General features: G+C 39.4%; 1 protein-coding gene across 4 annotated transcripts in view; it reads left to right on the top strand.

The window, feature by feature from the left end:
• Window positions 1–12666, top strand: part of Dnah5 (dynein axonemal heavy chain 5) — a 282316-nt gene that overhangs the window by 201773 nt on the left and 67877 nt on the right. For all 4 annotated transcript variants that reach the window (XM_048814008.1, XM_048814007.1, XM_048814009.1 and 1 more), the window contains 5 exons: window positions 4025–4256; window positions 5438–5552; window positions 5806–5982; window positions 8702–8905; window positions 12454–12633. In XM_048814008.1, coding sequence (XP_048669965.1) covers window positions 4025–4256; window positions 5438–5552; window positions 5806–5982; window positions 8702–8905; window positions 12454–12633 — 908 coding nt within the window. The remainder of the gene's footprint in view (window positions 1–4024; window positions 4257–5437; window positions 5553–5805; window positions 5983–8701; window positions 8906–12453; window positions 12634–12666) is intronic.

Here is a 12666-nt window from a genome sequence, read left to right as displayed (position 1 = left end):
GCAGAACGTGTTAGAGATTAGACATTTAATGTGATTTTTTTTTCCCCCAGATTTGGGTGTGAAATTGTCCATGGCTATTTTTAAAGCTGCAGATAATCCTGAACCTCTGTTTCAGAATTGTAGGGGAATCCTGATTCAGAGTGGTAGTTTTCAGATTTCTCGTCTGATTTTATAGTTTATTTCCTGGTAATGCCTGACAGGTATCCCTAGCAGATAAAGCACTGGAAGATGAAGGGTGAGGAGGTGCTCTGGAATCTCCCCCTCTCAGCACCACCACTCTGCCCCCCTGACCCTGCCCCTCCAACTCTGTGGTACCCTGTGTGAGAATGACTGGTGGATGGTCTAGAGATGGAGAAACTGGGGGGAGGGAAGCCGAGGGACTCATCGGAGGTGGAAGGAGTCAGTAGGATCAGTACTGGGGCTAGAACACGTTTTCCTACCTATCATCCATCCATCTCTCCATCTCTCTTATCTATCTGTCCAATCTATGAATCAGCTATCATATTGATCATTTATCTATACCTATTAATTGATCATGTATTTATCTTTCATGAATCTGTCATCTCCCAATCATATGTATAAATCAGTCAGTCGTCTCTGTTTGTCTACTATCCTTTTTTAAAAAAAACAAAAAAAACTTTTGTCCACTGGGGAAGTTTTATTCTCGGCACACTATTCTTTACAATAATGGTTTTCCAAGATGTGACTTTTAAATAAAAAATATCTTAACATGTTTGAAGTATGAGTGTACAGTGTAATTTTCTTCTTTGTTTCACAAAGCTCGAAAAAAGACTGGCAATTTAAAATTTTAAGTTCTATAAAAATATAAATAAAACTACAGGTAAGATTTTAAAATTCCTTGAAGTAGGGTATGCATGCAGGGCACAAAACACCAGTATTTGAGAGTTATACTAAAGCTTACGATAAAATATCGTAATCAGTGTGCAGTGCTTTGTAGAATGTCACGTGAGATATTATCATTAGCAACGAAAAACACCAGGTGACATAACTGTCATGTAGCACACTTAAAATGATCCAATTTATAAATAGAGCCCTTCCTGTGAAGTCCCTGCTTCAAACATCCCTTCTTTTATAAGACAAACCATTCATCCTTCCTTTGTTAATTTCTCACAAATCTGTCCCATTCTTTTAAATCTCATTGCATCAACCCATGCCAAGATTACGTAGAGGCAGGAAAACTCCCATTTCTGTGCCTCAGTTCCTTGTAAGTGTCCTGATCTTCGTGCATGGATCTATTTGTTCATCTGTTGGAAACATGTTTGTTGAGCTTGCTGGTGCAGTGAGCCAGGCAGGTTGGAGGGTGAGGCACACCCATTTCTTTGCTCCAGATTCTCTCTGCAGGAAAGCTCATCCATAGCCTCCTGTATAATATGCCCCATTGGTTTTTATCTCCTGCCTAGTCTGTCCACTGGCTTGAAAGCTGTGCTCTCAACTGCCTGTTTGATCCATTCCCATGGATGTTTCACAGGTTCCCTGAATTTAATATCTGAAACCAAATTGGTTCCCCCTCTTAGAAAGTGCCACCATCATTCCTGAGACCAGGCAGTCAGAGGCCTCTCGGTCTTTCGCAGCTGCCTTTCCTTCAGCTCTCAGGTGTGATGCATCTCCACACTGTGTCAGGGTTCCCTCCTAAGTCCTGGGGGAATCTGCCTCTTTCTGTTTCACGGACCCCCGGCATCAAGCCGCCTTGTTGCTCACATGGAAAAACTGGTTGCTCTCTTAGGATCTCCCTTCCCTTGTCCTGTCTCCATCCATCTCAGACTGCAGACAGTAAAATGGTAAAAACACAAACCAACCACACTGATTTCTGCTTAAATCTCTCCGTGTCCTTCTCTTACACTTGGGGGAGAAGGGAGCCATTGGTATTTAGCATCACCTTCATAGCTGGGAAGAGCTGGCCCCTCCCCTGAGCTCTCTTTTCCCTCTATTGCTGGTTCCCTGGATCTTTGAACATGCCATTTCTTTGTCCCATGCAACACCATCATCTTCCCATTCCCCACAGAACCCTCTTCCCTTTATTTGGGTAATGCTAACTCATCAAAATTTCCCCCTGGGAAAATCTTCTTGTGCTTCCCCCTTTCCTGCACTGAGCAGTCTCCTGTTGTCCATCTCACAGCACACGGTGCTTGTCTTTCTTGAGACCAACCACAGTTTCCGATTCATAGACCTAATTGTGTGGCTTGAGGATTATTGCTCATCCATCCACAGGACTAGAATGCATGAGGCCAAGGACTACATCTTTTCTATTCACCACTAGGGCAGCTACTCGTGTCTGACAAGGTGCTCAGTGAACAGGCTGGTCCATGTTAAAACTCATCACCCTTCCACAATTTGGCCCCAATTCCCTTTGTCTTTTCCAGCTCACCATGAACCTCTTTCTACCTAAGAGGCAGTCAATGACTGCCTCTTAGTGGGCCTGGGTCACCCTGAGAGGTCTTTTATGTAACCTTTCCTGTATAAAATCATCCCAGTTTTATTCTCTTTGATTTGGGGGAATATAAAAAGATAACTTGCTACATAAAGAAAAAGGTTCCCATTATTGATTCTCTCTGTTCATCTATGTAAGAAAAAAATGATCACATGATAAAACAAAGAAGTTTTCAGCAAGTGGGAGTTGTCCTGAAGATATCCTGTAATGCCAAATAAAGCACTCAGCATTGTGCATGCTGAGTAGTGGATATTGCACTGTTGTGGTTAGCACTTAAAAAACTCCATCATAGAGCAGCTGGGTTATAGCTCGTTGGTAGTGTGGGGCGCTTGCATAGCACATGCAAGGTGCTGGGTTCAATCCCCAGCTACACACACACAGACACACACAAACACATTGTCACAGGTAAAAATTGTTTCTATCTTTCCAGTGCCTAGAATTAAACTTCCTAGAATTTAAACTGTTTTTATAGTATTTTCTAAACTCATAGAAAATATGTGTTCTGAGTGTGTCTTAATCTATTGCCTTGCAGTATGTGGTGATTATATGTGTAACCAAACTGATGAATGGTCCCTGCTGTTTACTGCATGATAATCTAGTTTAGTGATCAACTTCTAGTGATGAAAAGCTACCCTTCTGCATGTCTGTGCTGTCACATGTTAGGCTTGCTCACCTGGTTCTTTTTCTTTCCCTCCAGTTTTTACTGACTATATTTCCATTTATAATTCTTGTGTACATAGGCTAGTTTTTCTAAAATACATAAAAACGGTTGTGACAATTTTTAACTACATTATGCATAACCCTTGTGAATTCTTTGAGGTTGAGATCAGCTTTTATATTTCTCTTTTCTATGCCACCCCTCACAGTGCTGGATATACAAGAAGCACTCAGTATGTATGTGGCAATTGATCAGCTCTTAGCTTATTCTTATAGCAGAAAATGCTGTCTTAGAATTGGTCTGCTGTCAGGTACTATGAGGAAGGTAAAGGTTCTCCAAGAAGAGATTTTTACCCAAACATTTCTAAAGGATGCTACAAATTAGATCCAGACACCAATGGCCAGCTGCTGCGTTTAAGGGCAGGATAACCTGGGCATAAAAAATTTTAGTGATGAACATTTCTATGTGCCAAATGCAGTCAGAGCCTGGAGGAATTAAGGGACTAACAGATTCTGAGTAAAAAAAAAAAAATAAATGGGATTGTTAAATATGAGTACCAGGTGGGCACTGATGTCTGAGTTATTTCTATCACTTTTGTCCTTATGTAAACCATAAAACAGGCTGGCTGCTGACCAGATCGTGCAGCTGTGTAGAGGAGACTTCTGTGCACAAGCACCAAAAACAAAGAATGATGATAGGCTGGAAGTCTTTTATAGTTTTATGTATGAAAGGGAAAATGGAATTGTTGATGTCTTAGGCCTGGGGCCAAAAGTGCTGACATAGATCTACCTAGCTGGGGCTACAAAAATGGTATGCAGTCCTAGGAAGTATGTCAGTCCTTTAAAAATAGCCAGGCAACTTTTAAAATGGTCGTCCACATCTATATCTTACATGCTGTCATTCCTGATTCTTTGCAGTGTCTGAACACTTCCTCTCTTCCTATGAGATTGACTGCAGTTTGGAAACCAAGAAGGAGGTGGTCCAATGCATGGGCTCCTTCCAGGACGGGGTGGCTGAGAAATGTGTTGATTATTTCCAGAGATTCCGACGTTCTACCCATGTGACCCCCAAATCATACCTCTCCTTTATTCAGAGCTATAAGTTCATTTATGGAGAAAAGCGTGTAGAGGTTCAGACCTTGGCCAACAGGTAAGTGTGAAGTTCAAATAAAAGTCATTTTAGAGCAGCGAATTATGTGTTCAGGGGTTCTCTCATCGTGCAGCAAAATTCTTTCTCATGAATATTTTGCAATGACTGGAGACATTTTTGTTGGCCATGAATGGGGTTAGCAGGATTGGGGATGGGATGGAGGCCAGTGGCATCTAATGGGTAGAGGCCAGGAATGTTGCTAAATATTTTACAGTGTACAGGACAGCCTCCACAGCAAAGAATTACCCAGCCCGAAATACCAGTAGTGCTGAGGATGAGCCCATCCAGAGGATTATCCCATGATTCCTAGAGACTTGGTTGTTGCCCAATAGTAGGAACTGTTGCCAGGTTTTATGTGCTCTGCCACCTTCTGTGATATGCAATGACATAATGATAGCAATAAGAGGCCTGGGAGGCAGTGAGGATGCAGACCTTCCCTCCTTCCTCTGTCCCACCCCTCTGAGTGGGTGAGGTAGAATCACCTGGTGTATATACTCACTGCATAGTGAATACTGCTTACCTGAAATTTGTTCCAAACTTTAATGCTCTGCCCTGTGCTTCTCTGAAGACTCACATCTTTTGCCTGAATATAGTCGGAATCAGCAGGGGCTGCCATATAAGGAATCCCTGGGTTGGGGTGGTGGTGGTGGTGATTGGAATAAATGAGTCTGAGGAGTCCCATCTTTAAGAGCACACTATCTCAAGTTCAGGTAGGTGGTTAGTCTCTTCTGGGGCAGTTCTGATGAATTTAATTTTTTTTTCTTTGAGGTCAAATCTTTTTTCTTTAACTTCATCAGACTGTTTTGAAAAATAGTCGTTATTTATTTTCTTTCCTCTATAACAAGAGCTTCAGACCTTTGAAGTTGATTGTCATGGGGTTAAATGTCATTAAGCACATTTCCTGCATGATACACATTTTAAATGCACCATCATTCCTTATGGAACAAGCATGTTTTAGTGGGCTCATGCTTCTTAAGCATAGTCTAGGAAGAACTTGTGGTTGAGCTAGAACTAAACCTGGCTTTATGCCCTTTTGTGAAGCCCTTTTGGATTTTCTCTTTGCATACATGCTTATTCTTCAACTGTGACAATATCTACTTATATTTGTGAACCAGTACTTGGAAAACGTGTCCAAGCGCCACAAATTTTAACATTGCTTGCTTGGGTTATTTTAACCCCAGAATGAATACCGGTTTGGAAAAACTAAAAGAAGCTTCAGAATCAGTTGCAGCCCTGAGCAAAGAACTGGAAGTAAAAGAAAAGGAACTACAGGTGGCCAATGATAAAGCCGACATGGTGGGTAGATGTTGATACCTGGGCCCTGTTCCTTTGGAGCTCCTAGTGTAGAAATGTTAATGATGCACATGTATTCACTACCTGATACTGTGGAATTGTATTTATCTCTTTAAGAATAAAATACTGTTAATTTCACTTATGAAAAAAATTGGGTAAGTGGACAAAATCAGCAGATCAGGGCAAAACCGTGCATTTTTCTGTTGGGTCTTTACAATCTTGGATGAAGTAGCTTTTGTTTTATAAATTTAATTAGGTCTTAAAAGAAGTGACAATGAAAGCACAGGCTGCCGAAACAGTCAAGGCTGAGGTACAGAAGGTGAAGGACAAAGCCCAGGCCATTGTAGACAGTATCTCTAAAGACAAAGCCATTGCTGAAGAGAAACTCGAAGCAGCCAAACCAGCTTTAGAAGAAGCAGAAGCAGCCTTGCAGGTAAGTTTTTGCGAAGCAATTGATACCACTTTAAGGTCTAGGAAGGCAAAAATAGATTCATAACATCAAGGAGTGCTGTTCTGGATGAGACCGACGCTCTAGCCACTGGAACACTCCCAGTGACATTTTCTGCTTAGAGATTCTTTATAGATTTGGCACATGCATGTGACCTGTTTCTTACTTGCTCCTCCATTTCTCTGTATGCTGGCTGAACTGACTTCCTTAATCTTTGAAGTCTCCTCTAGGGTCTCCCATTTTCAGACTTCTGGTCACCTCAGCATCCCCCTCCCAACTTCTTGGCACTTTGGCTCCACTGAGAGTCTCTGATCAACAGAGAGAAGACAACGTTAGTGCAAAGAAACTTTGAAAACTTTGTTGAGTTATGGTGCCTAATGGAAGCATAGGACTAGAGCATACAGTATCCCAGGTCTTTCTTAAAAGGCTATTCTGTAAGATTTCAAAGGGGAAGTGAGGGGAAGGGAGAGGGATGGAAACAGGAAAGGCAGTAGAATGAATCAGGCATAACTTTCCTGTGTTCATATATGAACACACAACCAGGGTGACTTCACATCATGTGCATGTGCAGGAATGGGATTCTAATTAGATTCTAATTATGCTCCATACAAAATACACTCGCTGTCATGTATATCTAACAAGAATAAATAAGTATATATAAAAGGCTCAATAACTCTCTTGATATTATAAAATGTTTTCCAGACTCCTCCTCATATTCTCTATCAATAAAATGGTCTACATTACATAATCATTAGTAGGGAAATATGTGGGAGCAGGAGGAAGGTGATGGGGTGTATGTTAGTCAACTTTGCCACTCTAACAAAATGCCTGAGGTAATCAGTTTATAAAGAGAACAGGCTTCTTTTGGCTCACAGTTTCGAAACTTCCTTGATTGGTTGCTTCAGTAGCTTTCAGCCTGTTGTGAGGCAGCATGTTATGGTGGGAGCACGCAGCGGGGGGAAAAACTGCTTCTCTTGTGGAAAGGAAGTAAAAGAAGAAGAGAGAAGGGCTGGAGTCCCAATATCCCCTTTGAGGGTATGCCTCCAATACCTAATGGCCTCCCAGTGGGCCCCCTTGTAAATATTCCCTCACCTCCCAAGAGACCAAACCTTTGGAGGACATTGAACATCCAAATGTAGGAGGATGTCATGGAGAGATTTTTTATAATATCCTTCCTGAGTCCTGCCTCTATCTAATTACCTCTTGATGAGATCTTAAAAGACAGGTCCACCAATTTATACTAAGAAAGTTCCCAGTACATCCAAACTCTTAGCATTTTGACATCAGTTTACATTTGTATAAGAAAAAGGGTAACAGTTAAGAATGTGCCCCCTTCCTCTCTTATCTGACTTTAAATAGCTGGAAGCAAAAGTAAAAATTACAGCCAGATGTTAAATAACTGTTGTATTGCCATGGTTATGCAGATTACCTAGTGGTTACGTTACTTTGCCTCCAGAAGAAAGATGAATTCAATAATTTGCCCCAACCTGGTTGAACTTCAGATAAATAAAACACTCCTGCTAACTACTTATACCTGATCCCCAACATAAAAGCCCAACTCCATCTGAAAATTCCCCTTTTTAAAGGTAAAGCAAGATAAGCCTGCCCAGTCCTTACATCCCACATGCTATTCATATAGCAGAGTAGGGAATCTGCTTTCCCTACTGGCTGCTATTCTATTATCTCCATATGTCCATACTTCTCAAATGAAGGTCTGCCATCTTTAGTTCTTTCCCAGAAAATTCTCCTTAACCTTGAGCTGTTGTGGCCTTTAGAAATGCAGTATATTGAAACAAACCTTCTCATGGTGCATAGTTACATTCTGAATTTCCAAGTTCTGTGTGTTTCTTAATCTTCAGAGAATAGATTATTTGCTTTTGAGGAGGCCATTAGTTGCCTTCTTTTGACAGGAGGGATGGAAACTCAAATAAGAAAAAAGGTTTCCAAGAATGATACACATTATTTGCCCTAGGAATAAGACTGCAATGGATTCATAGTTAATACTTTTCCAATACTTACTTCATCAAGATTTTAAGAGAGGGCACAATTATTATCAACCCAAATGGGCATGACTATTAAATAATTTATTCTATGAGAAGATCTGTATTAGAAATGGAATGGAACTTTTTTAGAGCCTTGTGAAATTCATACTGCTCAAGTTCCTTCATTTAAAGGTCAGCTCCCAGCTAAGAAACCTCTAATTATTCAATCTGTCAGCCTGAGGCTACCCTCTGGTGTCAGTCCACTGTGACAGTCTGAGCTGCCTGAGAGACAGGCAGATTCTTGACCCACATAGCTAATGAGTGAAAAAGCAAACACTGCAAATATGGTATTTTTTCCTGGTTTCGAACCCTGATACCTACTTAAGTGCTGAGTGTTTTTCTTTCCCCAGAATACATTTTCCGTTTTTTTTTTTTTGGCACCAAGTGGTCTGTACCTCTTCTGAGAAGTCACAACTCCTTATCTGCTCGCCAACATTTCTCTTCTCTCACTGTCAGTTAGAATTGTGAAAATTATACTTTTCTAGGATACACATTTCTTTGGAGTAAAATACATTTCTAGACTCTGGAAATACATCATGACTCTGGGAATAACTTAAAAAATGTTCTCTGTCCTCTGTTGAAACGGCACCTTTCAGACCTGAAAGGTTTGTTGGTGTGCATTTTCTTACCTGAGGTCAGATGGCCCCTCCTTTCTCCCCTAGACTATCAAGCCTTCCGACATTGCGACTGTCCGCACGCTGGGCAGACCCCCTCACCTTATCATGCGGATCATGGACTGTGTGCTGCTGCTGTTTCAAAGGAAAGTCAACGCAGTGAAAGTTGACCTGGAAAAAAGCTGCACTGTTCCTTCCTGGCAGGAATCTCTGAAACTGATGACTGCCGGGAACTTTTTACAGAACTTACAGGTTGGTAGTTCAATAATGATGGGCTATCGGGGGCTCAGTCTGCTGGAGTAGCCAAGTCCTTCAGCAGAACAAGTTTCTAGAAAGAGCACACTCTACGTAGGTGTTTGAACATGTGTCCAAGTATTTTTTTTCAGAGTAGAATTTTTCTCTTTCAAACGTAAGTCATCATAAGCGTTAGAGCTTCTCCTGACAGACTTTAGGTGTAGTAAAGCATCATCAGTGATATGCACACTTCAATAAAAGTTTAAAAGTTAATTCAAGGAGAAGATATATGTGTTTTTATTGTATGTGTATGGATATAAATGTAGTTGTACCTGAGTATTTTCAGGGGACTAGTTCCAGGACCCCCGTGAATACAAAAATCAGAGGAGACTCAAGTCCCTATATAAATGACATAAACTTTGCATATAACCTGTTTGCATTCTCCTGTATACTTTAAGAGACCTCTAGACTATTTATAATCCTAATGCAATATTGTTTAGGAAATAATGACAAGAAAAAAATGTCTGTATGTATAAGCACAGACACAATTTTTTTCTGGATATTTGACCCACAATTAGTTGGATACAGAACTCATGGATATAGGCACCCTACTGAGTATGCATTTTATTTATATTTTGAAAGTCTCAGTATTAATTTTTGTGTATCAATTTGCATTTTTAATTGTTATGAGGTAGACTCTTTATGTACTAAAATGCACAAACTTTAAATGTACTGCTTGATGAATATTTACACATCTATATACATACTAATGAGCACTGAAAGCAAAATATATACCTCTAGACTCCAGAAATCTCTCTTGTGTTCAAACCCAGTCAATAACCTTCTTTGGAATAACTATTATTCTGACTTTTATCCCAATAATAATTAGCTTTGTTTGTTTTGAAATTCACATATATGACATCATGTCATGTGGAATATTTTGTTTTGACCTTTTTAACTTGGCATATTTGTGAGATTCATTCTTATTGTTGCAAAGGGCAATATTTCATTTTTTTTTCATTTATAGATTTCCTGCATGTGAATGTGCAATGGTGTGTGTGCTGACGGGTGGTTCTTTGAAGGGAAGGAAAAAAAACAACTCTCTGATTTGTGGCCTTTGGCACAGTGTCACTACTCCCAGGGTGGCCAGTTGCAAGCTCCCAACAGGCTGCTGCTGAGTGTAGAATTGGGGAAAGTCACGGCAGTGTGTCATTGTGCAGTGTGCCACCAGATGGCTGCCACAGGTGCAAATGTCCCCAAAACACACGATGACAGGGACCTGTCATAAAATAATAAGAAACGAGGAGTCTTTGATTATCTTTATTTTAAATGAAACCTACTCAATTATAAGTTTATATGCTTTAATTTTAATATGACCGTGTTTAATAACCAGTTTTCACAAATTTCCCATAGTTTGATGATAATTTCTCACAAGCCAGTCTGAATCAGCACCAGTGTGAAACACTGTAATAGCTTCAATTTGTCCATTGGACTGTTCATAGATTTTTGGGTTTTTATTAATTTGGGGCTCTTACAAATAAAACTGTTGCTAATATTGATCTACAGGTCATTTGGGAGCTGTCTATGCAGGAATGGAATTTCTGTGTCTTAGGTTGTACTCATTTAATCAGTTTCAATACATACTGCTGAAGAGTTTTCAAAAATTGTTATGTCGAATTACATACCCACTGGTGGTGTAGGATTTTCTCCAGATTTTTCACCTTTAGCTGTGTTGATGAGTTTGTAGTAGCATCTTATTATTGTGGGGATAATTTGAATTTCCCTGATGACTACTGGTGCTGAAGATATTTTCATAGATTTATAAGCCTTTTGGGAATTTTTTCTAAATACCTGCTCAAGTTTCTTATCCATTAAAAAGTTTTAAATCATGCTGTGCATGGTGGCACATGCCTGTAATCACAGTGGCTTGGGAGGCTGAGGCAGGAGGATCACAAGTTCAAAGCCAGCCTCAGCAAATTATTGAGGCTGTAAGAAACTTAGTGAGATCCTGTCTCTAGATAAAAAATAAAAGGGTTTGGGATATGTCTCAGTGGTTAAACACCCCTGGGTTCACTCCCTTGTACAAAAAAAATTAATCTATGTGTAAAATGTCTTTATATATAAAACATGACTAATTTGACACTTATATATTTTCAAATATTTCTTGCCACTTCCTGACTTAGTTGTTCATTCTATTAGTGGTGTCTTCTGATAAGCATACATACTTAATTTTAACTTACTCCAACGTGTAACTATTTTTGTTAATGGTACTTTCTGTGTTCTGTTTAGATCTTGGCTGTCTTATAAGAAAAAAAAAATTCTCCTATGTTTTCTTCAGAAGTTTTATCTTTTATTCTTCAATCTAACTAATTGGGAATATCCAACACAAGCCAGTTTCCTAAGATGTAACTTTAGCACACACTTTCATTTGGTTTTCATTTCAACATTGTTCAGGTGACTGTCTATGGCTAGAATATCTTATGAGGCACCTTTAGCTGATGTAATAATAAGTAGCTTATGAGACTTGTAGGCCATAGACTTTTCTCAAGTAACTATGAGACTATGTGACAATGGAATTGGATTTTCATCAGAATACTGACAAGTGATTCCAGGTTCCTGCCTTATTTACCTTGTGGCAGATCCTCTGCTCTTGGAAGCCTTCTTACTACTGGTTTTCTTGTCACTCCCACGCTTCTATTGCTTCTAGATATTCTTCTGGTTTTTTTTCTTCTGGTTTCACTATTTATAAAGTCTTATAAAAGAAATTTGTCTCAAATGATTCTGAATGAGACTGTGTTCTGTTACATGTGTTGTCTGAAGGCTATTTGACTCAGTTGTTTAGGTGCTAAATTTGTTCCTACTCAGAAAAATTTTAAGCATTCCCTTTTAGTTGAAGAAACTTCCCTACCCCCATTTTAAAAGGTCTGCTTTCATTGTTTGGTCAGTCCTTTCTTTCTGATGCAGAGAAGCATATTTAACTCATTTCTGTTGCTATTTTAAAATTATATTTTAAAGGATACTAATTTTTCTCAGGTTCTTGGTAGGTCTATGATTAAAAATCAATTTATTATCCTCAAGGTTTAATGTCCAAGTTATTATTTTCACATAGGTGAGGTTAATGGAACTTCTCTCTAAATGTATTAAACATTCTGAGCTAAACCTATAGGTCCTTAGGCTTAATATGCCTGTGTGTGTTTGGTTTTTGCTGTTAATATTTTGGGTTTGTAATTCACCTATTTAGGATTAATGATAAGAATTTTTCGTTGTCTTGAAATTTCTAACAACCCTGTGAGTGTTCACCACCAAATAATTCATACTTTCCATGAATCCCAGTATATTTACTTAGGGTTGGCATTCCTTGTCTACAGCAGACAAAGTTAGTCTCACAGATTTCTTTTCAATCGATCCTTGCTGTGATTTGCTTTAGAACTTTGGCCTGATGTCCTGAGATACTGACAAAATACCATCCATTTTTGTTCAATAGTTTCATTGCACTGAGAACATAATGTGAATTTGATTTCATGGAAAAAAGTGTTTTTACTTAATTTTTCTCTTTTCCTCTACAGCAATTCCCCAAAGACACAATCAACGAAGAAGTGATAGAATTTCTGAGCCCTTACTTTGACATGGCGGACTACAACATTGAAACTGCTAAACGCGTGTGTGGGAATGTAGCTGGTCTTTGTTCCTGGACCAAAGCCATGGCTTCCTTCTTTTCTATAAACAAAGAAGTTCTGCCTCTGAAGGTAAGCTTCCTGGTAGGCCTGTGAGAGCCATGC

This window comes from Marmota marmota, unplaced genomic scaffold (assembly GCF_001458135.2).
Source record: "Marmota marmota marmota unplaced genomic scaffold, marMar, whole genome shotgun sequence".
NCBI classification, from domain to species: Eukaryota; Metazoa; Chordata; class Mammalia; order Rodentia; family Sciuridae; genus Marmota; species Marmota marmota.
Note: the sequence above shows the minus strand (reverse complement) of the source record. Positions and strands in the feature narration are given on the sequence as shown.